This window comes from Strongylocentrotus purpuratus, unplaced genomic scaffold (assembly GCF_000002235.5).
Source record: "Strongylocentrotus purpuratus isolate Spur 01 unplaced genomic scaffold, Spur_5.0 spur5_scaffold_20, whole genome shotgun sequence".
Lineage (NCBI taxonomy): Eukaryota > Metazoa > Echinodermata > Echinoidea > Camarodonta > Strongylocentrotidae > Strongylocentrotus > Strongylocentrotus purpuratus.
Window position 1 is genome coordinate 14,248,944 of NW_022145606.1, and position 27,225 is coordinate 14,276,168.

A 27,225-nucleotide genomic window follows, 5' to 3' on the forward strand; every position below is an offset into this window, starting at 1 on the left:
TGGTACAAATGTCGGATTTTTGGCTTATAACAAAAACGAGCTCATTTTACGCATATATCCAATGTCCCATAATTAAAGCTTCCAGTGTGATCAGCTACTGTGTAATAAAAGCCAACAGTCAATTCATGCAAGCACAACCAATATGCAGTGAAGTAGTAGATTGTACCGTGGACCTACTATAATTGTACGAATATCTTGATTGTACGTAACAAGTGTGTCCTAACTGCATGCAGTTCTGTACCAATTTCTCACGTTGAATACAAATGTGTAACTTTGATCAAAAGTACTGAGTCTCTGTTCAAGTGTATACAGCAATACAAATATAATTACAATGCTAAACTCACACGAGATTGCCTGTGAAAATAATACAGTTTGTGCATCCTATAAATAGAATAGGGTTTTCCTACATAGAGTGCGCGCGCAGCTATCAAGCATCTTTGAACTAAATGTAATCCTTTTTATCTATAGAGGGCGACTTGTTAACTTTTGAGTTGTGGATATATTGTGTTGGAGATTCACTTAAGCAGAGCCCTAGGTAAACGAGCAAGACATTTTATTTGCTTTTATCATTTTTTGGTGAAGGGTAAAAGATGGTAACCACACATTTCACTCCTTCTTTCTACTACTCTTTCTTAATCTCCTTCCATTTCTCTCATTCTCTTCCCCTTTCACTGTCAAAATTTCTCTTAAAGGGAAAGTCCACCCCCAAAATAAGTTCGTTTCGATAGAGGCAGAATAATAAGAAAATCAGGTGAGTGAAAGTTTGGGCAAATTCTGAATGAAAATAAGAAAGTTATGAATTATTGAAGTTGTGATCAATCAAATACAAATTGGCAACTCTGTGAATTATTATACGAGCTCTCCTTCATTTGCTTTGTGCATAATATTCCATAAAATCATGTTTTCTTCGTTATTGATGACGGAATATATATTTGTTCCTTGCAGGGGGAGTATAGAAACATATTTGCAATTATTATATTTAGGGTGCATGTATGGTTGAAATTTTTCTTGAGGGAAAATGAAAATTTTAGATTTTTTTAGTACTGAGCAAATGGAAGTTGAGCTCGCATGATACGTCGTAGAGTTGCCAATTTGTGTTTCATTGATCACAACTTAAAAAATCCTAACTTCCTTATTTTTAATCGGAATTTGCTCAAACTTTCACTGACTTAGATGATGTTTGAAGGTTTGCATGGTGGTATGAATAATCACGGTAGAGGTTTACGGTACACCATGTGTAAAGTCCTAGAAGGACTAAGGAAAGTGGATAGAAAATAGAGGTGAAAATAGAAAGGCGAGAAAGTGGAGGTTGGAAGGAAGAGTATCTTTCAGAAGTGAGTATAGTCCTGAAAAGGACTGTAAACCAGAAAGTTGTAGATAGGATGAGAGGTTTGAGTAGAAGACTGGATTGAGTTGGAGAGTTGAGTAGAGTTGCAGAGCAGGAGCAGGAGAGTAGACTCGACGTTTCGGACAGGTTGACTGTCCGTCTTCAGGAGTGAAGACGGACCTGCTCCTGCTCTGCAACTCTACTCAACTCTCCAACTCAATCCAGTCTTCTACTCAAACCTCTCATCCTATCTACAACTTTCTGGTTTACAGTCCTTGTCAGGACTATACTCACTTCTGAAAGATACTCTTCCTTCCAACCTCCACTTTCTCGCCTTTCTATTTTCACCTCTATTTTCTATCCACTTTCCTTAGTCCTTCTAGGACTTTACACATGGTGTACCGTAAACCTCTACCGTGATTTTTCACTGACTTGTTTCTCTCATTTTTCTACTCCTATTAAAACTAACCTAATTTCAGGGTGGACTTCCCCTTTAACCTTTTATACGTATGGAATCGTATGAGGCTACACTTATTACAATGCAACATTAGCCTGAAAAAAATATTTCACCACTTCCTCTCTCATAAAAATGAGTCATAATTTAGGCTCATAACCATAATAATGTCTTAAGAGCTGACGATGAGAACAATTATATGAAATAGCATGTGTCAGCCATATTGCACGTCAATTTGATTCATTTGAAATAATAATGTATTAAAAGTAATCATAGTGGTCTTCAGGTGGTGTTGTGAAGAGTACCACTATCAATCGCTTCAAATCTGGACTTGAGAACTGGTGGAAAGATGCCCCAGATAAATATCATGACAACTCCAACCAAAGGAAACCATGGATAGTAACAACAGTCGAAAGACTGAATAATCCTGGATCAAGTGAGTATACAATTGAGTAAATTTTGTGAAACTGCATTTTAAGATAAATGTTTTTTTCATTGTAAAGTAAGTGGGTTGTTTTGGACCAAGAAAAATAGAAAGAAAAACACTGAAACAGTGCTGGAATCATATATTTGTGTCCAATGGTTTTTTCAGCGAGATTGATATAATTGTGTTATCATTGTAATGATTCCAGAATCTCACAAAAGGCCTACATAATTTGGCCTAAACAATTACGCCTATGTACACTGTTCCAATTCATGGAATGATTTTGACAATGATTTATTCCTAATAGATCTAGATAATATTATACATTCTGAGATGTTATAGAATAATAATTGCCGAGTGTTTGATGTGCGTGACTGCTAAATCATGTGCATAATCTACTGTGTTTATCAACGAGGGAACCTATGTCCTGCAGTCTTAACTGACGGTAATGGGGATTAATGCCTCACAAAAGGACACTAATATAGCTAATAGACACAACTTTGATCCTCGGGCCTCACAGTTACGAGTCCAATACTTTGCCACTGAAACATGACTGTACGCAGCGGGGACAAGGGTATGGGGCAGCCGCCACAAATAAATTAAAAAAAAAAATGAATTATCAATAATTCATTGCATTTTACCCCCGCCCCCTAAAGAAAAAAAATCCTTTGTGAGGCTATGCATTATGGTTCAAGGCATGGCCTTACGTATTTCCCTTTCAGCTCATTCATGTCTCGCCTTGGAACAATCGTTTTAGAATTTGGGAAATTTCGTATAACTTTGTAAAGATAATTCTAAATTTCAGTGAAGTTGGTCAGAAATACGTCCATGTACAAGCCGAGCTGAACCAAAACCTCGACATTTCATTTCCTCTGCATGTTAAATGAGGTGAAAGTGTATTGATTTCTCTTTTAGGCCATGTCTATATAACCTTTTCTCCAAAGTTTGGCTTTAATGATACTTTAATTGCATTTATTCATAAACGCTTCACCAAGCAACAGATTTTGGTATACGTAATCTTTGTATCAGGCTTTGGGGGTCTTTATCAAATATTTTCTCGCCTATTCTTTTATGAGAAAAGGAATTCAAACCTCAAATAAATAACGATAAGATAACCCATATCTGCCAGAGATGCAATCAGGCATGGAACCTTGATAGTAGAGACCCCCCTGAATGCTTGCCACATAATAAACACTGGCTTTCAGACTTTCCTTCTCTGGGATCCCTATTAGATATAAATCTAATCAACAATTGCATGATATCCTGAAATGGGACACTTTGTCCATACGGCGTACTAAGCACATGCACATAATAAACAGAAAGAAATTTGGGGGTGCTTATCAAAATGAAAAGGGGCACGTGTCAAGATAAAAGGGGCACTTAATCATCAGAGGTGGAAAGTGGTATTTATTTAAAGGAAAAGATGTACTTTTCAAAATGGAGAAATGGAGAAGGAAAATGGAAAAGTAACTGACAGAACAACTATAGTCTGATTCTGAGAACGATTAGAGAAAGATAGATTGCGAGGAGGAGATAATCTGGAAAAAGTGGGTGTTTCGATGCCTGTGCAGACCGAATAAAGAAACGGACATGGAAACAAAAGAAAGATTTACATGGGGGATGATCCTTCATCTGAGAGAGTGTATCGTGTATTTTGCATTTTGTTAATCGTTCGTGGCGTAGCGTCTTAGCGGCATACATTATGAGATAACATGACATGCTTAAGAAACATGGCGAGAGATTTTACAGCGTATAGACGGGAAATGTGATCAAAGGTGGTAAGGATCAAATATTTGCCAAATTCTTCGTCATCTTGCATTGAGAGATTCTTTTATAACCTCAATAACGATTAAACAAATAGAGTCAGTAGTTTGTATGCTTAGAAAATGTGAGATTCTTGTGATTTTAATTTGGATAGGCTTACAGTAACAACAAAATGATACTTATTTTACAGATACTTATTTTACAGATGTCAATATCATATAACAGAAGTAAAATCTAGATCTTCAACTAAATATATCCAGTATAATTATGTTAACAATGCTGTGTATATGCACTGTACGAAGAAAAAGACAAATGAACTTGTTAATGTAATATATAGGCGGCATTTACAGCATATACATAATTTCTATAACTATTTTCGAAGTTTAGAAAAAAACAGAACAAAGAGGAAAATTCAAAGTACGAACAGTGATATGTCCAAGGGCAATCCATCACTTGTAGTAAGTGTTATTGGTACGAAAACATAAAAATAAGATTGTGAACTAAATCGGGCCGGTGAATAAGAACGTTATAGTTTTGAATAAGAGATCAATAAATCTATGTGTATCTGAAATCGGCAGATTGGTAGGTGGATTGTGACGTAGTGACTGATAACTCTTCCGTTTGTCATATAAAGAACGAATCATTATCTTTCTCTTTTTTTAGCATAAGCGCCTTCTCCCTAAAATATATTATGAATATCATATTATTATGGGTCCTCTTAAGAGAATAGACCCTTCTGAGTCATAATGTTTTTGTTGATAGTAATTTTGTGTGTTGAAACAATTTGGAATGTTGCCACCCACTACACCGCAGATATATTACCGATTCAACCAATTTTTGAATAGCCCATATCTATATACTGATTACAATAACTCTCAAAAATTCAAAGCTTTCTCATTTTTGTCCGATTTCATTCAAACTTTCACTTGTCTTCTTCTCAGATGTTTGCTCTTTTTCTATAGAGTAGTTTGATAACAAGGTAGGATTTCCCTTTAAAGGTACTTAACAAAACTGTGTGCAAAGAGTACATGAGTCAGTAAACTGTCGCAAAATAGTCGTCCCATTTTTCCCAATAAGAATTGACCGAACATGGTCTAAGTTACTATTACCATCCGTGTCATCTACGAAAAAATATCAACCCGGACATTGTCCTCGGGGGAAAAAGGGAATGCAAGTCGGTCACATTGGGTCACCGCATCATGCACCAAACTTTTTCATGAAGAACATTGTAATAACTATCGCATTCTGGTGTATATACAACATTTTAGCGGAATATGTATGATAAGTATTTGAAAGAGAAATAAGATTAAACAATCTTATCATAAATCAAGAGCCAAGAAGCGAAACAAAAGATTGCCAGAAAAATTGTTGAAAGCACTCTAATGGCAAGCAGCAAAATATTGTACAGTCGAGAAAATATGTGTATGTAGTGATAACTAAATATAATGGTATAGTATGTATATTTGCTCTCACAACTCTATTTTGATGCTCGAATGTGGATAGACACCTCAATCGAGGCAGGCACTCACACAAGTATTCTCTTTTCAATTGTGTCCTTGAATACAAACGTGGTTACAATGGTAAAATCACACTTGAGTAGATCGTCTGTCAATATCATGCAGTTCGCGCATTTATGAATAGAAGTGGGTTTTCCCACAGAGCGTAAAAGCACCTTTGAACTTAATGGCGATATTCATCATTTTTTAGGCTTTCAGAGGTGGTAATATTTTTATTTTGGAGATCCACTTTGTTATAATCCTGGATAATAGAGCAAGACGTTTTATTTGCTTTCATTAGTATCTTTGGAAGAGTATAGGACGGTAACTACACCAGTTTTCCAACCCCGCTTTCTCCACTATTCTTCCTTTATCTCCCTCCATCCATTTCTCTCTGCCGTCTCCTCCTCTTTCTCTGTCAACCATTAACGGTCTTTACCAGTATCAATCAAAAATACCGTATGCATGCAACGAAATAATGTACATTTTAGTTATAGGCTAGGTTTACAGTGTATACATACTTACTATAACTATTTAATAATAAAGGGAGAAAAAACGTGAGGAAAAATACAAAATACGACATTTCAGACAGGTGTATATTAAAGGTACTTTACAAAACTGTGTACAAAAACAGGTTAAAGAATTGGGGGTGTTTTACAAATATCCTTAGTAAGTTGGACTTGACAATTATGGAAAACCGTTAGCATCTTTGAAAATATTTTATAAAAGTTATTTTAAAAGGCACAGAATGTTGATTCAAACCAATCATATTTTCTTTTATCAAGGGGATTTTATGTTCTTGATGTGGAATTTATGAAAAGCCTAAAATATCTGATTTGAATATATTTTATTTTAAGGTTACAAATGCCTCTCCATAATACTTAAGTCCAACTTATAGTTAAGTTTCACTTAGGATCTTTGCGAAACACTCCCAAGGAGTGTGTATCGAAATAGATACGTCAAAGAAATTGAATTTCTCCGATGTCATCTAATTACAAATATATCATCTGTTGTATCATTTTTAAATGATGGGTAAACATTAACATTATGTTTTCTCCAGTTTTCCCCAGTTTTACTGCCACGACGAGATGTAGGTGTTTAATATTACCATAACCGTAATTCTTTCCTACCCCATTCTCTTTTTACCTTTATAAAATGCAGATAAAGACATCCCAACTTCCACGTCACAAATCGTTAATCTGTATAGATTGAATTAAATTGAATTGAATTTAACTAAACGGAATCGAATTGAGGCGGTAATCATTTTGAAAAAGACAACTGCCAAACGTATATGAAATATTCAAAGTGAAATCATTAATTATAAAACATAATTGCAGTAAAATTCTACAAAGATCTCATAATACTCTTACATTCCTTAGGATGTTTAGTCAAGAAACAGAACTTCCGACTGTTAAACTAGGCCTACATTTTGTTCATACATTGTTCCTTTCTACATAGCAAACCAATCTTTCATGTTATTTGTCCCCAGAGCATTCAATATAATCACTTTCCAGTCAGAGTGCCAAGTGAATACAAAGGAACTATTGATAGAACGCATTATTTGACCAAATGTTCCTGTAAGGCTTTGACATGAATTTGATTTGAAGTATTAGTCAAGTTCAATGTAGCATAACTACGAAGAATAAAAGGATATTTTAAAATGAAAGCAAAAATAATAATACCAATAACTTGGCAGGATGACCCATGAAAGCTTAAAAGCTTATTTACATTGGGGCCCTAGTAACAAAGTCAGTTTTAAACAATTGTTACCTCATTTAAATATACAAAATAATCATAGTAACAATGAAGTAACATAAACCCAAACAAAATGAACTGTTAAAGATGAAGTTGAGTTCTGGTCATGCGATTGCATTATGGAAGAAACCGTGTGGAATTGACCAGAAAAGGTTGATCATCTAGCATATAAGACTTTGTGTGTATTGCAAAGTTCTTGAATCATCACAATGATAAGAAATTTGGCCAAGTCTTGGTAAAGTTACAAACACTATACACAGACAGATGTATATGGGACTACACGAACACGTGGCGTAAAAATCCCACCCCGAGTTTTACAATGTTACATGACATATTTAGAATATAAAGGCGTTTGAAGAGCCATGCTTTTCAGGCAACATGTCTTATCTGATGTTCTTCCACACTTGCATAATAAGAATGATGACGCTCACAAATTATTTTTCACCTCTTCCCAGAACCCAACCTCCTCTTTAAATACATTGAGAAAAACAATGTAAGGGATATAACATTAATAAGAAGTTATTTCATATTTTTTTCAATTACCAAGTTAAACATAATGATATCATATTATTTGCACCTATTTCTTGAGTCTCAAAGTGGTAGGTGCCTCTTAAATGCAACTTCAACAGCGTGTAAAGTTTTTAATTGCTTTTAAGTAGCATTAAATTTTGTTACGATAAAATAGTATAGGAAATAAGATAAGAAAAATACCCTACTGATCTACTAATTCAATTTTAAATTCAATTAAGTTTATTTATTTCCATAAAATTCACATTACAAGAACACATACATTTGCAAAAGGTATTGTAAATAACATGCAAAATATTTCACTAAAATATGCATAAGTACATTAAAATATTAAACGATAATGGACAAAGGGGAAGGTAAATATACCCAGATAAATGACTTTGTCGAGATATCTCCCCTAAAATATTTAAACAAAATGTGATGAATATAATAAAGATTTGAAATTACATACAATCATTTTGTCCCACAGAAAAACTTGTATAACAGAAACAAACAAAAACCGTACAAGCCCTACAAATACATACATACCTACATAAATAAATAGTGAAAAAGTATTCTACTCAAAATCACATGTGATTAGATGCTGCCTTATATCTTTTAAATCCATTGTAATTCATTATAGATGTTATGTTATTTTGAAAGTATTCCATATTGTTGGTGCTTTATGTCTGAAAGAAAATAATATATAAGATTTTTCAACAACCCATATATGATATTTTTTTTTATTCCTCATATTATATGTATGAACTGCATTATTGAGTGAAAGCATATTGTTAAGTGAACTGGGAAAAAAACCTTAATTGTGTTTAAATAATAATAATTGAGATGCAATATTTATTTAATTGATACACATCAAGAATCTTGAGATTAAAAAAAAATGGTCTAGTATGGGCACGATAAGAAGTTAAAGAGCAAATTCTAACCACTTTCTTTTGTAACAAAGAAAGAGAGTTCAATTTGACTTGTAGGTATTTGCCCAAACAACATTACAATAAGTTAAATATGGTAAAATAAATGTATTTTACAACAATATCAATATGCTTTGAGGTAAACTGTGCGGAATTTACAAACGATACCAACACTATTTGACACTTTATAAGTAATATACAAAATAGGGTCAGTCCATGACATACTTTCATTATTGAAAACGCCTCAAAATTTAACTGTGTGACTCTTTGGATAACTTTATCATTCATTGATATTTTTAAATGTTCAGAAATGTTGGAATGAATATGTAATGTTCTATTGTAAAAATATATTAGATTGGACGGTTCAGTATTCAAAGACGATATATTACTTTTAAACCAGTATTACACCTTGGTCAATTTATCGTTCAAACCATTATTAATTAATGAATAATTATCTGTTGAGTAAAGAATGTTAGTATCGTCGGCAAACAATATAAACTTCAATTTACTAAAGCAATTGAGAAGATCATTTATATATATATATATATATATATATATATATATATAAAGGTTTTCATCATGTACTCATTATAGTAAATCGCAAAAAATGATGAACCAGAATGAAAGACCAGTCTGTAATCGTTGTTAATCTTTGATGTTACTGTAACAATCATTTGTTAAAATATCAAAGAGAAAACAATTACATAGCGCAAGAAGTATACAGCATAATCATTAACATATTCTTTCGAAAAAAGGACGTTATTATATCATATTGGATAATTTCAACTGTGTATAGAGGCAACTAAAATTTATCAAGAGAATAGACATCCTCTCTTTCATTTAGTTCACATAAAAAACAATATAATGTGACTCGTTATATGCCCATATTAGAGTAGAGCTGGAGCAGAGAGGTATACGCACTAAACTAATGGTAATATAGTGTGACATGTATTACAGTGATACCTTGATAAAATACAACTTGTAGCCACAAGCAAACGCGAGCATGTGTGAGGAGAGGGAAACCAAATAACACCAACCATAATACAGCTTCAGATTATTAAGAACTTTGAACTCAGCTCTCATTTTCAGGTTAAGACCATCAAGGCCGTAGAGCCTGATCACCACGTTACCATTCTCACGATCAGCACTCGCTACATACACCCTGTCCTGCTCATCCACGGCAGCAAACAGGCAGACATCGTCGTCTAGAGCTTGTAGAGATTCACCAGCATTCCCATTCCTGTCATAGACCGTCAACACGTTTGGATTGTCGTAAAAACATGAGCTCGTGACAATCAAACCCGACCTGGTAGCAGATACCTGCCTCGTCGTGTTGTGTTTCGTTGGAACAGTGTGTTTGAGAGTAGACCCAGTTGGATCATAGATATAGACTTGCTGATCATTGTTAGCGATGAGGATTTCATCTGATTGACTTCTGTTTAGTGTGATATTGGCATTCATGAATTTCACGTGGATGGTTGCTTTCCTGAATCCATTGGGAGAATATATGTGCGCTTCAAAGACACCCTTCGATATGCATAACGACCTGTCTTGTTGAAACAAAATATCACAACACACCATGTTACTTGGTATGTTTGCATACTGCTCCTGTTTACCAGCTGAATCAATGATATCTATACCATTTTCATCACTATATCCGATAGCTACACTGTCATCAGAGTACGGGGTCATACCCGACATCCGTCCCCGTGGACCAACACACCGAATGACTTCCAATTTAGGAACTGATTCTGTGATTCTCCCGATGCCCAGATGAGGCTTGGACGTCTTCTTCTGTGCTTTCTTCGTAATGGCTGCAGCAGAAGCGTGACCAGTAGTTGGTTCTGAGATGCTCCCGAGGTCGAGACGAGTATCATCTGCAGGCTTGTACCTCTTCTCCTGTGCTTTCTTCGTAATGACTGCAGCAGAAGTGTGATCAGTAGTTGATTCTGAGATGCTCCCGAGGTCAAGACGATTATAATATGCAGGCTTGAACCTCTTCTCCTGTGCTTTCTTCGTAATGACTGCTGAAGAAGTGCGATCAGTAGCCTTCTTCAGCATGGCATCCAGCTCCTCACAGAGCAAGGTATGAGCTGTCAAACTGTCTGTCTCAAGATGACCCAGTCTGTCATTATCTACCAGTGTTATTGAACTACAAATACTCTTGATTCTCTTTCGATCGTTGGATTTCAATACGTTAAGGTCGTCATCGAAACTCCGCTTTATTGCATTGATGCGCTCGATGAGATTCCGATGATTTTCTTCAAGCTTTTTGGCCTTGTTGCTGTACGCTTGACCGACATCGTTCAGTAATCTCTGCACGGCAGTGTATACTTCATGGCGTTGTACTTCCACATTCTGAATGTTCTTCTCCAGTTCCGATTTCTTAGTGGCGCAACGCTGGACAAGTTCGTTCACCTAAACAAAACGAATAAGAGAGAAATAAAAAAGAACATTTTGTAGAATGAGATGTAGTATGCCAAATACATGGAGCTTGATTGAAAATTGAAAACCGGATTTTGCTTGCGCCTAATGTTTTACAAAACTCAGAATTATTTGAATTACGACCCTCCATCTCATATTGTACGAGGACAGGGGAATTGAATACTTTGTTTTTTCTGCTTTCTTAAAAGGCAATCCAATCAAATAATTTAATTTGTATGAATGCAGTACATCAGATAAACATAAATAGTAATACATGTATTATTATTATAATAATGATAATAATCATCGTCATGATTAAAACAATAATAGGCCTAAATGATGATAAGATATATTATTAATAGTAGTCATTTTAGAATTTCGAATGGCGACACTGTTTTTTTTTAGAATCTCTTTTTAATGGCTATAATGCGAAATTAATGATGTCAAACGTTTATTTTTCTTCCGGCAAGGACGTGCGCTTCTGGCGCCTAAGTTACCCCTAAGTGACTTGGTAACATTGTTGAAGGTTGATGAAAAAATTGCTTATTTTGTGTATAAAATGTTACTTACTATAAACAGTGATTAACATTAAATTCTCCCAACCAGTTTTGAATTTTTCCAACCGTTTTTCCATGAAAAAAGACATTAAACAGGCAACAACAAAAAATCTGTCTAAACTTAAATGTCTGGAATGGAATGTAGAGCCATTTCATTGCTTGGTGAAGATTTTCATTCACCTTAAATGTAATTAAATTGTAATAATATAGTTGGGAGAATTAAGGAATCGATCAGATCAGTTTTTCCCAACTTGTACCATATATAATGATCCGTTTTGACTCAAATTTTCAGATTATCTTTAATTGGACATTTAGCATTGAAGTCACTACCTTAGCACCACTATCTCTCATCTGAACAATGTTACCAAGTCCCTTTAAGTGAAACCACGTTTACCTTAAGCCGTAACTCCTGCTCGAAATCAGCCTGATTCTTGATTTTGTGATTTTTATGACCGACGATCACGCACTTGAGACAGACGAGGACCTTACAATCTTCACAAAACATATCGTTGTTCTCTTGTTTGTGGATGCAGCAGTTCTCGGAATCATGACCAACGCTGACCTTCCTGTTGATGATATCCTGTATGGATACAATCTCGTGACCTTCAAAGTGTGACTGCTCATGGCTGCAGTCGCAATTAGTGCACATATAGAAATTACACGTTTTACAGAATGAGACAGTATCTCGCTGAAACTTGCATGCAGTGCATTTTGGACGCATCTCAAGGGCAGCATCCACCCCTCCACACTTGGCGTGATAATCGTCTACGAGTCCGTTGACCGTCACATTGGTGAGGAAATCATCGACACGGTTCGCAGACAACTTGGTGATATTCCTGCAGAGAGGACAGATCATGTGATCGAGATCCTGGTGGGAAAGGTCATAGTTCTTGAGACATTTCCGACAGAAGGTGTGACCGCATGAAGTCAGGATCGTTGCCCCGTCGAAGATATCAAGACATAGTGGACACGTCAGGTTCTCTGGAGAGCTTAAAGCATTCTCTTCCTCAATCTTCTCAGCCATTGTTACAAATGACGGATTTTTAGCTCATTACAAAAACGAGCTCATTTTACGCATATATCCAATGTCCAATAATGCTTACAGTGTGATCAGCTAATGTGTAATAAAGCCAACAGTCAATTCAATCAAGCACAAACAAAATGGAGTGCAGTAGTAGCTTGTACCATGGACCTTCTATAATTGTACCAGTATCTTGATTGTACGTATTAACACATGCGACCTAACTGCATGTAGTTCTGGACCAAATTCTCACGTTAATTAGGAATATGTAACTTTGATCAAAAGTACTGAGTCTCTATTCAAGTGTATACATCAATACAGATGTGATCACAATGCTAAGCACGAGATTGCCTGTGAAAATAATACAGTTTGTGCATCCTATAAATAGAACTGGGCTTTCCCACAAAGAGTGCGCGCGCAGCTATGAAGCACCTTTGAACTTAAAGTCGATATTCATCCTTTTATTTGTAGAAGGCGACTTTTTTATTTTTTAGTTGTGGATATATTGTGTTGGAGATCCACTAGGTAAAAGAGCAAGACATTTTTTTTGCTGTTATCATTTTTTGGTGAAGGGTAAAAGATGATAACCACACATTTCACCCCTTCTTTCTACTACTTTTCTTTAACCTTCTTCCATTTATCTCATTCTCTTCCCTTTTCACCGTCAACATTTCTCTTAACTTTTATACGTATGGAATCGTACGAGGCTACACATATTACAATGCAACATTAGCCTGAACAAACATTTCACCACTTCCTCTCTTATAAAATAATTTAGGCTCATAACCACAATAATGTGAATCGTGTCTGTATCAAGAGCTGATAATGAGAAAATAATATCAAACATAATATGTAGGCCATATTGCACGGATATATGATTCATTTGAAATAATAATGTATCCAAATTAATCATAAGAGTTCTGTGTGTGAAACTGCATTTTAAGATAACAAACATTTTCATTGTAAAGTGAATGGGTTGTTTTGGACCAGCAAAATAGCAGAAAAAGCCTGAAACAGTGCTGGAATCATAATGTGTCCGATGGTTTTAACTGGTAGTGTTTTTCAGCAAGATTGATATCATTGTGTGTGTTATCATTTTAATGGTTCCAAAATCTCACAAAAAGCCTACATAATTTGGCCTAAACAATTACTCCTATATACAATGTTGGTCATAAAGGTGGAATATTTTGTTATCTCAATTCATGGAATGATTTTGACAATGATTTATTCCTAATAGATCTAGAAAAAAGTACACATTCTGATATGTTATTGAACAATAATTTGCGCGTGACTGCTAAAGCTACTATTTTTATCAACTAGGGGACCTACGTCCTTAAGTCATAACTGACAGTAATACGGATTAATGCCTCACAAAAGGGCACTAATATAGCTAATAGACACAGCTTTGATCCTGAGGACTCACAGTTACGAGGCCAATAATATGCCACTGAATCATGACTGTACGCAGTGGGGGCAAGGGTATGGGGCAGCCGCCACAAATAAATTTCAAAAAAAAGAATTAATTATCAATAATTCATTGCATTTTACCCCGGCCCCCTAAAGAAAAAATTCCTCTGTGCAGCTATGCATTATGGTTCAAGGCATGGCCACGCGTATTTCCCTTTCAGCTCATTCATGTCTCGCCTTGGAACAATCTTTTTAAAATTATAGAAATATCGTCAAACTCTGTAAAGATAATTCTAAATTTCATTGAAGTTGGTCAGAAACACGTCCATATACAAGCCGAGCTGGACAAAACCTCGGCATTTCATTTCCTCTGCATGTTAAATGAGGTTATAGTGTATTAATTTGTCTTTTTATAGGCCATACGCTATATTATGTCTAGATAACCCTTTTCTCCAAAGTTTGACTTTAATGATACTTAGATTGCATTTTTTCATAAACGCTTCACCAAGCAACAGATTTTGGTATACGTTATCATAATATCATTATGTAGCATAATTATGACTTCTAATTCAAAAAAGGAAGGAATGATATTCAAATAGCTTATTGATTGCCACAATAATTGTTTGATTTGAGTTTCTTTTTTTTATGGGACGCACTGTATATATGAAGCATTGGAACACTCTTAGAAAATTATTGGATGAATTACCAAACATTTTGTACAAAGCAGTACAATTTGCAAAATTTTAGTAGGAAACATATGTTTTGCTGCATTGGTAATCATATCCGGACCAAGAATCGACATTTAAGTGTGTCACCATGCGCGAGTAAACTGATAACTAATTACAGATTATTACGCCAATTTTACAAGTCTCTGTCTTCGTATTGATCGTTTGCTCTCTCTCAGTCTCCCTAGATCACTTATCTCCCGTCCTCTCTCTCTCTCTCTGTCTCACTGGATCATTTTCTTCCCTTCTCTCCCTCTCTCTCTCTCTCTCTCTCGCTGTATTTACTTCAATCATCTTCTTAACCCCCTCTTAACTTTTCCCTGTCCCATTTACCCGATCTGTTATTAATTCTTATCACATAAGATGATTTCAACTAAAAACACAACCTAAAAATCTTCAATTTAATGAAATAAAACATTTATTTCGTGAAAATTCTTTTTTTTGGTTTTGTTTTAGCATATATATTTACAATTCATAATAAAAGAATCTAGCTGATATAATGGTCAGCTACGATGTTGTTGTACTTGCTGTTTACCTGTTGTTTTAAATCAAACATCCATGTACATGTAAAGGACACCACTTTCATGGTCAATGTTAAAGAAAATAATGGAAAGGAAGAACAACAACAAAAGCAACGAAAAAATGTTATATACACATTTTATTCTCAATTACTTAAATATGGGGTTAAATGAGCATTTTTTTAATGCTTTGGGGTCTTTTTCAAATAGTTTATCGTCTATTCATTTATGAGAAAAGGAATTCAAACCTCAAATAAATAACGATAAGATCACCCATATCTGCCAGGGATGCGATCAGGCATGAAACCTTGATAGTAGAGATCCCCCTGAATGCTTGCCACACAATAAACACTAGCTTTCAGACTTTTCTTCTCTGGGATCACTATTATCCGGGATATATATAAATCCAATCAACAATTGCCTGATATCCCGAAATGGGACACTTTGTCTATACGGCCTACTAAACACATGCACATTATAAACAGAAAGAAATTTGGGGTGCTTATCAAAATGAAAAGGGGCACGTGTAAAGATAAAAAGGGCACCTAATTATCAGAGGTGAAAAGGGGCACTTAATCATCAGAGGTGGAAAGGGGTAATTATTTATAAAAGGAAAAGATGCACTTTTCAAAGTGGAGAAGACAAAATGGAGAAGGAAAATGTAAAAGTAACAGACAGAAGAACTAGTCTAATTTTGAGAACGATTAGAGAGAAAATGATTGAGAGGAGGAGGAGATAATCTGGAAAAAGTGGGGGTTTCGATATCTGTAAAGACCGATAAAGAAACGGAAATGGAGAAAAAAAAGAGAGAAAGATTTACATGGGGAGAGGGGGGGGGGGTGACGTGTATTTTGCAATTTGTTAATCGTTCGTGACGTAGCGTCTTAGCGTCATACAGTATGATATAATATGACATGCTTAAGAAACATGGCGAGAGATTTTACAGCATATAGACTGGAAATGTGATCAAAGCTGGTAAGGATCAAATATTTGCCAAATTCTACGCCACCTTGCTTTGAAAGATTTCTTTTATAACCTCAATAACGATTAAACAAATATAATCAGTACTTTGTTATGCTCAGAAAATTTGCTATTCTAGTGATTTTAATTTGGAAAGGCTTACAGTAACAATAAATGGATAATTATTTTACAGAAAGATGTCAATATCACATAACATAGTATAATCTAGACCATCCACAAATATATCCAGTATATGTCAACAATACTGTGTTTATACAAAGAAAAATGAACATGTTGATGTAATATATAGCCTACATTTACAGCGTATACTATTTTTAAACTATTTTCTAAGTTATGAGAAAAAGATAATAAAGAGGAACATTCTAAATACGAACTTTGATAAGTAAATGGGCAATCCAAACCTTGTAAAAAGTTTTCTATTTTATGAAAACAGAAAAATTTGATAACGACACCGGGTTTTTCACCACCTCTCTCTTCACCGTTCTTCCTTTATCTCCGTCCATTTCTCTCTTTCTCTTCCTCTTTCTCTGTCCACCACCAAAGGAATTTTCTAGTGTCAATCAACAATACCGTATGCATGCAACGAAATGATGTACATTTAACTATATAACCATATAACTATTTTCCAATAAAACTTTTAAAAAACACGTGACGAAAGTACAAAATACGAAATTTGAGATTGTGTATATCAAGATACTTTACAAAACTATGTACAAACACAGATTAAAAACCTGGGGTGTTTCACAAAGAACCTAAGTTGAAATTATCCTTAAGTTGGACTTAACAATTATAGAAAGCCGTTAGCATCTTTGAAAATATTTTGTAAAAGTTTTTTTTAAAGGCATACAAATATGTTGATTCAAATCAATCATATTTATAATTGTAAAGGAGATTTTATGTTCTTGATGTGGAATTTATGAAAAAAGTCTAAACAATTTCAATATTTGCTTTTGAATATATTTTTTAAAGGCTACAAATGGCTCTCCATAATGTTTAAGTCCAACTTAGAGTTAAGTTTGACTTTGTGAAACACCCCCAGGAGTGTGTATCAAAATATCGCCCCCTTTTACCCTTTTTACCCATATCACATTATCACTTGCTCATATTGCTTGCGTCTCAAGGGTTGGTACCTTTTAAATTCATCTTCGAAGTTGGTAAAGTTTTTAAATGCTTCTAAGTAGCATTAATTTTTTTAGGATAAAATTGTAGGAAAGGGATAAGGGAATATTGGTACCAGACGTTTAAAAAGAACTTTTTTGCTCTAAAGTACAAAATATTCAGTCAGTATGTGCTTTGTCACACAACTACTCCGAAGATCAAGATACATTAATCTTGATCTAAGGAGACACGAACGAACGTCACACACACAAACAACTGGGCTCCATCTTACAAAGACTTACAATTGATCCAAATCAATCGTAAGTTTGCAGTCTCCTATCTGTTAGGTACATAGTTGCGATTGATATCAACTCTTTGTAAGACGGGGCCCTGGACTAAAAATCAAAGATTATAGGTTTTCATCTTGTACTCATTAAAGTAAATCGCAAGAACGAGGACCCAAAACGAAAAACTTTCAACAGTGTGTCTGTAGTCGTTGTTATTCCTTGAATATTTGCAGTAGCAGTTATCTTTTAACATTTCAAAGAGAAAACAATTACACAACGAAAGAATTATATAGCTTATGTAAAATATACGTATTAATATATCAGTTCATAAGAGGGACGTTATTATTATATTGGATAATGTCAACTGTACAGAGGCAACTAAAATTTATCGGGAGAATGGGAATCTTCTAGTTCGTATAGTTATCACATAATAAATGATATAATATGACACATTAAAGGCCCATATTAGAGTAGAGCTGGAGCAGAGAGGTATACACACACCAATAATGGTAATAGAGTGTGACATGGATTACAGTGATACCTTGATGAAATACAACTTCGTGTCACAAGCAAACGCGAGCATGTCTGGGAAGAGGGAAACCAAGTAACACCAATGACCGTTAAGTGTTAGATTAAGTACATTGAACTCAACTCTCTCCTTTAGGTTCAGACCATCAAGGTCATAGAGCCTGATAACCACGTTATCATTCTCACGATCAAAACTCGCTACATACACCATGTCCTGCTCATCCACGGCAGCATACAGGTAGACACCGCTTGGAGCTCGTAGAGAATTACCAGCATTCCCATCCCTGTCATACACCGTCACCACGCTTGGATGGTAACATGAACTCGTGACAATCAAACCCGACCTGGTAGAAGAAATCTGTAATGTCATGTTTTTTTTTGTTGGAACAATGTGTTTGAGAATGGATCCAGTCGGGTCATAGATATAGACTTTCTTCACACTGTGACATACGAGAATTTCATCTGATTGACTTCTGTTTATTCTGATATTACAGCCACTTTTTTTTTTACATGGATGGTTGATTTTCTGGATCCATTGGGAGAATATAGGTGTGCTTCATTGGCACCCGTCGATATGCATAACGACCTGTCTTGTTGAAACACAAGATCATAACACTTCATGTTACTTGGTATGTTTGCATAGTGCTCCTGTTTGCCAGCTGAATCAATGATATCTATACCATATATACCACAATATGTACCACCATATCCGATAGCTACACTGTCATGAGAGTACGGGGTCATGCCCGACATCTGTCCCCGTAGACCTACACACTGAATGACTTGCAATTTGTGAACTGAGATGCTCCCGATGCCCAGATGAGCAGGCTTGAACCTCTTCTCCTGTGCTTTCTTCGTAATGGCTGCCGCAGAAGTGTGACCAGTAGTTGATTCCGTGATGCTCCCGAGGTCAAGACGAGTATCATCCGCAGGCTTGAACCTCTTCTCCTCTGCTTTCTTTGTAATGGCTGCCGCAGAAGTGCGATCGGTAGCCTTCTTCAGCATGGCATCCAGCTCCTCACAGAGCAAGTTATGAGCAGACAGACTGTCTGTCTCAAGACGACCCAATCTGTCATTATATACCAGTGTTACTGAACTACAAATACTCTTGATCCTCTGTCGATCGTTTGATTTCAAGACGTTGAGGTCGTCATCGAAACTCCGCTTTACTGCATTGATGCGCTCGATGAGATTTCGATGATTTTCTTCAAGCTTTTTGGCCTTGATGCTGTAGGCTTGACTGATATCGTCCAGTAATCTCTGCACGGCAGTGTATACTTCAAGGCGTTGTACTTCCACATTCTGAATGTTCTTCTCCAATTCTGATTTCATGGTGGCACAACGCTGGACTAGGTCGTTCACCTAAATAAAAGAGAAATGAAAAGAACATGTTGTAGATTGAGATGTATGCCAATTACATGGAACCGGATTTTGCACGCGCCTAATGTTTCACACAAGTTAGAACCACGACCCTCCATCTCATATTATAACAAATGCAATCCAACCAAATAAGTCCATTTCTTAAAATGTATTAATATCATATACACAATGCTATTAATAGTATTATTATTGTACTGATACTAATCATCGTCATTATTTTAATAATGATAAATGGTAATAATACATATATTAATTACAATAATAAAGCATTATAATGAAGAATATTGATAATACTTCTTTTTATCCAATTATGGTGATGGCGACGACGATGATGATTGTTATCAACGTTGTTACTATTATTATTATCATAATTACTATTCTTCTTCTTCTTATTATTATTATTACTTATTATTATAATCAGCATCGTCATCATAATCATAGACAAAGACAAATATATCTGTATTGTTATTTTGATGCAAAGTGCTTACAAAAGATAACAGTTGCTATGATTCATTGACTCCAAACCTTTATCTATATGATTTTCGAGGATTTCAATTTTCAGTTCCTAAAAAGGCGTAGCTACGAAGTAATATCTGGATAATCTGGGCAGGTTGCCCTTTCACCCATTAAAAAGCAAACCAAAAAGCAAATTCCCTCCCACTCCTCAGCGACACTCTGGATTATTTACAAGGATTTTTGACTAATGTATAGCTGCAGAATGTAACTATACGCTTACTACCTTCAAATTCCCTCCCCCTCCTCAGCGAAAAACACAATTTCTCCTTTCAATCTTATGTTTCTTGATATTTATAAAGGACAGTGTTTTGAGTTTTCAAAAAAAAGAACGAGAACATTACATTGAATTCGTCTTTTTCGTAGTATTGGTGCGGAATGTAGCTTTCTTGCGCGTATGTTTAGAAACACAGAAGCAGACTTAAGAATTGCAAATTGAAGCATACGTAAAGTTCTATTTTGTTATAATGACTTGTTGTTGTTAATTTGAAATTTGTTTTGGCATTGCAGTCAGAAATGACTATTTATGCCAGCTAAAAATAGCGGTATTTGTTTGTATATACTCATATATATATCGTCCTTGTTTTCACGAAGTGACGGTAGGGAGGAAAATCGTAACGCAAAGTGAATGCAATTTTTTTTCACTACCGTCACTTCGTGAAAACAGCGACGATATATATATATATATATATATATATATATATAATTTGTTTCTTCTTTTTTTGTGCTCATTTGTTTTGTATATTTGGAATTCGGAAATAAATGGTATGGTACACTCTTTAATAAGAGCCGTGACTCAATAATAATATGTAGATCTTTTGGATAAGAAAAAACAAAATTGGGAACATGTAGTCGCAAAACGGTGACACATATACATAAACATCAAAACAATAGGTGTACATTGGGAGGTGCAGTTGTTAAATCTTTATACTGTTAATAAAAATGATTTAACATCAAATAACGTTGTGTTAGTCTTTGCCGACTATTAAAAAAAGTTCATTGCCGTGATATAGAAAATTTACTAGGTAAGAGAACAACCATGGGTTAAATAGTGCAGTAACTAAAAAAAGGGTTTCCAGCTCTCGTGAGATGTTTCCCCTTTTCTAAAATAAAACCACATTTTAACCAGTAATATCGAATTTGATGATCTTGGTATTATACTGGTATAGAGTTGATATAAGTTATATAATTATACCCAAAGCATAACAAAAATAAAGTACCCATGTACAGAATATCAGTTATCAAGAGCTTTTCCTCGTCATTATCTTGATATGAACCAGTAGTATCTATTTTGATGATATTATTATTAAATCGATATAGAAACATAAATAGGTAGGCAATGTACCCAAAACCCAAAACAGAGGGGTACCTCCGAAAAGAATGCCCGCTCTCATAAGCTATAACTAGTTATTATCTAATACGATCAGTGTTGAAGGCAGTAAATACGATTACTATGATGTTATTACAGGATTATATTGTTATCGAAATATAATTGAAAAAATATAAGGGAATATAAGGGAAGAGGTTACCCTAAGGAAAAACAAAAAGGAGGTCCCTTGGAAAGAGTGTCAGCTCTCAAAAGTTATTCCTCTTATTTAGTTTAATTTCACCCTGTTGAAGAAACGTTATATCGTATTATGATACTATTAATATTGCGTTGATATAGAAATACTAATAAAACTATTATAGTATTGATATAGAAATACAATAAGTAATACTTCCACAAAAAGCTTAGAATATTGTAGTATCTACGTAAAGTCAACCAGATCTCATAAGCAATTCCTTGTTGTTTATCAAAGTGTTAACCAGCAGTGGATGTTTAGAAGATATTATTACTATACTGATAATCAAATACAATTAAGTAGGATATATACCCGAATCGTATAACAACGAAGTATCTCTGAATAGTATGACAGCTCTCGTGAGCTGATTATATTTATTATCTAATTAGATCCATGTTGAAAAACAGTAATATCGGTTAAAATGATATTACTACAGTATTATATTGATATTGGATTATATTTATAAAGATATACACAAACATATAACAGGGAAGAAGCCTACCAAAGGCAACACATTATAAGGTACCTATGAAATGAATGCTATTTTTCATAAGTTTTCCACCTTTTTAGCTATTGTATTATGTTGAAAAATCAATATCGTGTTAAATGATATTAATGTTATTTTGATATTTAAAAGGGGAAACAAAATTATATATATATATATGCATGTACAAATATATATGTATATACATTTATGCTAAAGGCAAGAAATATACCAACAGCATAAAATAAAGTAGCATCCATGCACAGAAAAACTAGCTCTCAAACACTATTCATCGTTGGAATCTGACAGGCACCATGTTGGAGACATATAATGACATAACATACATTTACCTCATATAGGTGTTTTTCTATAATATTAATGATCATATAGCTCGACAGAGAGTTTATTATTACGTGAGGAAGTGTAGCGACCGAGCGGAACGATTGCTTCTGTGAAATTGAAAAGTGTAATCAAGTATAGGTTGAAACGTCACGAAAAATCCCAGTCTCCTTCAAAATAATGATTTACATGCGAGCAAAAGCAAGAGCTTCATGTTTTGTGAGAGGGGTGGCAAAGTGTTGTCCCACCCTCTTTACTAGAGAGAAGCATTGGTTTTCTCGTTCTACTCGCTTCAAGACCATATATAGTGGACAGGGCTTATTCAATGATTATAAATATTCCAGCTATTGAAATGCGAGGAAGCCTAGTGACCGCGAGAAAAAAAAAGTTGATTCCGTATTTTAGAGCACTTAAAAGCTTTTCTATTCTGCAATATTATCAAATGTAATTGTGCTTAATTGTCTAGCGCGCTGGTGGGGCCTTTGCCTGCTCCCCCTTTATGGGGCCTTGGTGTAGAGCATTCTGTAATTGTGTAGCTACAGCAGAATACTAAACATTCTTATACATCATAACTAGTTCATGTCACTTCATCGATTGTTCCTTTCTCTTACGAGAATCTACATTTAGAGAGTCGACATGGATTACTGAAAACATGTATTTTGTAATCTATTCAGAACTATTAAAAACTAATCGATATACGGCGAAATTATTTTAGCTGCCACCTTGAGAATATTTTTACTAGCCTCTCCGATTCGATGCTTCTGGAAGAAAAGGTACATCTATTAATGTACGATGAAGCGTAGCGACAGAGAGAGAAATTTAGAATTTGGAATGGTGACACTTTGTCTTTTAGAACCTCTTTTTAATGGTTATACTGCAAACTTAATGATGTCAAACGTGTTTTTCTGGCAAGGGTGCGCCCCCTCCCCCTTCCTGCTTCTGGCGCATATGGTACCTTAAGTGAAATCACGTTTACCTTAAGCCGTAACTCCTGTTCAAAATCAGCCTGATTCTTGATTTTGTGAATTTGATGACCGACGATCAAGCACTTAAAACAGACGAGGTAGCGTAGCGACAGAGAGAAAATGTTAGAATTTGGAATGGTGACACTTTGTCTTTTAGAACCTCTTTTTAATGGTATACTGCAAAATTAATGATGTCAAACGTGTTTTTCTTGCATGGGTGCGCCCTCTCCCCCTTCCTGCTTCTGGCGCATATGGTACACGCTACCCGCTTATGGTACCTTAAATGAAACCACACTTACCTTAAGCCGTAACTCCTGCTCGAAATCAGCCTGATTCTTGATCTTGTGATTTTGATGACCGACGATCACGCACTTGAAACAGACGTGGACCTTACAATCCTCACAAAACATATCTTTGTTCTCTTGTTTGTGGATGCAGCACTTCTCGGATTGATGACCAACGCTGACCTTCCCGTTGATGATATCCTGTATGGATACAATCTCGTGACCTTCAAAGTGTGACTGCTCATGGCTGCAGTCGCAATTAGTGCACATATAGAAATTACACGTTTTACAGAATGAGACAGCATCTCGCTGAAACTTGCATGCAGTGCATTTTGGACGCGTCTCAAGGACAGCATTCATCCCCCCACACTTGGCGTGGTAATCGTCTACGAGTCCGTTGACCGTCACGTTGGTGAGGAAATCATCGACACGGTTCTCAGACAATTTGGTGGTATTCCTGCAGAGAGGACAGATCATGTGATCGAGATCCTGGTGGGACAGGTCATAGTTCTTGAGACATTTCCGACAGAAGGTGTGTCCGCATGAAGTCAGGATTGTTGCCTCGTCGAAGATATCAAGACACAGTGGACACGTCAGGTTATCCGAAGAGCTTGGAGCTTTCTCTTCCCCAGTCTTCTCGGCCATAATTGGTACAAATATCGGATTTGTGGCTATTACTAACACAAGCTCACTCTACAAATATATCCAATGTCCAATAAAGCTTACAGTTTGATCAGCTAACGTGTAATAACAGCCAACAGTAAATTCATGCAAGCACAAACAATATGCAGTGAAGTAGTAGATTGTACCGTGGACCTACTATAGTTGTACCAATATCTTGTTTGTACGTAACAAGTGTGTCCTAACTGCATGCAGTTCTGTACCAATTTCTCACGTTGATTACAAATATGAAACTTTTATCAAAAGTACTGAGTCTCTATTCAGGTGTATACATCAATACAAATGTGATAACAATGCTTAGCTCACACGAGATTGCCTGTGAAAATAATACAGTTTCTGCACCCTATGAATTGAAGTGGGTTTTCCCACAGAGAAGCTTAGAACTAAATGGCGATATTCATCCTTTTAATCGAAAGAGGGCGACTTTATTAGTTTTTAGTTGTGGATAAATTGACTCGAATTCACAAAGGTGGTTTGTCGACAAACCTGGGTTTATGTGCGTCATAATTATGACGCACATAAACAAAGGTTAGTCGACAAACCTCATTTGTGAATTCGGGCCATTGTGTTGGAGATCTACTTTAGTAGAATCCTAAAGAGCTAGACATTTTATTTGCTCTAATCACTTTTTTTGGAAGGGTAAAAGATGGTTTCCACACTTACATTTCACCCCTTTCTTTCTACTACTCTTCCTTAATCTCCTTCCATTTATCTTATTCTCTTCCCTTTTCACTGTCCAAATTTCTCTTTACTTTCTATCGTATGAAATACGACGACGCTACACTTATTACAATGCAAGATTCACCTGAAAAAATCGTGTCTGTCTTAAGAGCTGACGATGAGAACAATTATATGAAATAGCATGTGTCAGCCATATTGCCCGGAAATTTGATTCATTTGAAATAATAATGTATTAAAAGTAATCATAGTGGTCTTCCAGGTGATGTTGTGAAGAGTATCAATCGCTTCAAATCTGGACTTGAGAACTGGTGGACAGATGCCCCAGAAAAATATGATGACAACCCCAACCAAAAAAAAAATGGATAGGAACAACAGTCTAAGGACTGAATAATCCTGGATCAAGTGAGTATAAAAAGAGAGTAATAAAAGTTCTGTTTGTGAAACTGCATTTTAAGAAGAAGAAAATGTTTTCATTATAAAGTGAATGGGTTGTTTTGGACCAGCAAATTAGCAGAAAAAGCCTGAAACAGTGCTGGAATCATACATCTGTGTCCAATGGCTTTAACTGGTAGTGTTTTTCAGCAAGATTGATATCATTGTGTTATCATTTTAATGGTTCCAGAATCTCACAAAAGGCCTACATAATTTGGCTTAAACAATTACTCCTATACACTGTTGGTCATAAAGGTGGAATATTTTGTTATCCCAATTCATGGAATGATTTGACAATGATTTATTCCTAATAGATCTCGATAATAGTAAACATTCTGAGATGTTATTGAATAATGATTTGCGAGTGTTTGTTTTGCGTGACTGCTAAAGCATGTGCATGCTGTCATGTATATCAACTAGAGGACCTGCGTCCTTAAGTCATAACTGACGGTAATGAGGATTAATGCCTCACAAAAGGGCGGTAATATAGCTAATAGACTGCTTTGATACTGGGGCCTCACAGTTACGAGGCCAATACTATGCCACTGAAACATGACTGAACGCAGTGGGGGCTAGGGTAGGGGGCAGCCCCCAGAAATAAACAAAAAGAAAAGAAAATGCAATAAATTATCAATAATTCATTGCACTTTCCCCCGGTCCCCAACAGGAAAAAATTCCTCTGTGCGGCCATGCATTATGGTTCAAGGCATGGCCACGCGTATTTCCCTTTCAGCTCATACATATCTCGCCTTGGAACAATCGTTTTAGAATTTGGGAAATATCGTCAAACTCTGTAAAGATAATTTCAAATTACATTAAAGTTGGTCAGAAACATGTCCATGTACAAGCCGAGCTGGACAAAACCTCGACATTTCATTTTCTCTGCATGTTACAGATACTATGTCCCTTTTGCAGCCAACATCGAATTCTGTTGAACTTTGCAAGAATTATGAATTTGTCATGTATTTCCTATCTGTGAAATTTAAACGTTAGCAGTGTCTTAATATTCAAATTATGCAAAGAAACCCGTTTACTTGCTAGACTTCACTGTCAGACACTATTGAGTGACTGAATGGCTTTTTTCTTCTTTGATAATAACATACATAAAATGAGCTGTAAATGGGGTACATGAGCATTTGTCTACGTCAATAACCCACTTCTTGTAATGGCCAAAATTGATCTGATTGAATCTTTGCGCAGCATACAGCGTACGACCATTCGGTACAAGGTCTGAAAATCGAGACTATTACTTTCTGGCTCTATAGTTCTTAAGTCGATTTGACAACTAAAAGTCGTTATTTTCTCACTTAAAGACATTTTCAAGCCCCCCTTTTTTAGGGAAGTTCTAAATTAGTATTATCTTTCAAATGCCGTTGGAATTTAACCTTTTCATTTTTTCTTGCCTGCAAATGGGACATAGTACCTTTAAATGAGGTGAAAGTGTAATAATTTTTCTTTTAGGCCATAGGTTATAATTATGTCTATATAACCTTTTCTTCAAGGTTTGGCTTTAATGATACTTTGATTGCATTTATTCATAAACGCTTTACCAAGCAACGGATTTTGGTATACGGAATCATTGTATCATTAGATAGCATAATTATGTCTTATAATTCATAAAAAGCAAGGAATAATATTTAGATAGCTTATTGATTGTTCACAATAGTTGTTTGAACATGCGTTTCGTTTTTATGGAACGCAC

The 27,225-nt window shown here is 35.4% G+C and overlaps 1 protein-coding gene across 1 annotated transcript; it reads right to left on the reverse strand.

The window, feature by feature from the left end:
- Window positions 1-9,607: 9,607 nt before the first annotated feature.
- LOC115927603 (E3 ubiquitin-protein ligase TRIM33-like) lies at window positions 9,608-12,661 on the reverse strand. Its single transcript, XM_030993688.1, has 2 exons — window positions 12,032-12,661; window positions 9,608-11,074 (listed from the first exon to the last, which is right to left on the reverse strand). Exons 1-2 carry the CDS (start codon window positions 12,659-12,661, stop codon window positions 9,608-9,610), a joined length of 2,097 nt encoding a protein of 698 aa, XP_030849548.1.
- Between the last annotated feature and the right edge of the window lie 14,564 nt (window positions 12,662-27,225).

Coding starts and splice junctions, on each gene's coding strand:
- LOC115927603 (XM_030993688.1), bottom strand. CDS start 12,661: ATGGCTGAGAAGATTGAGGAAGAGAATGCTTTAAGCTCTCCAGAGAAC. Junction 11,075..12,031: donor AGCAGGAGTTACGGCTTAAG/GTAAACGTGGTT, acceptor CGTTTTGTTTAG/GTGAACGAACTTGTCCAGCG.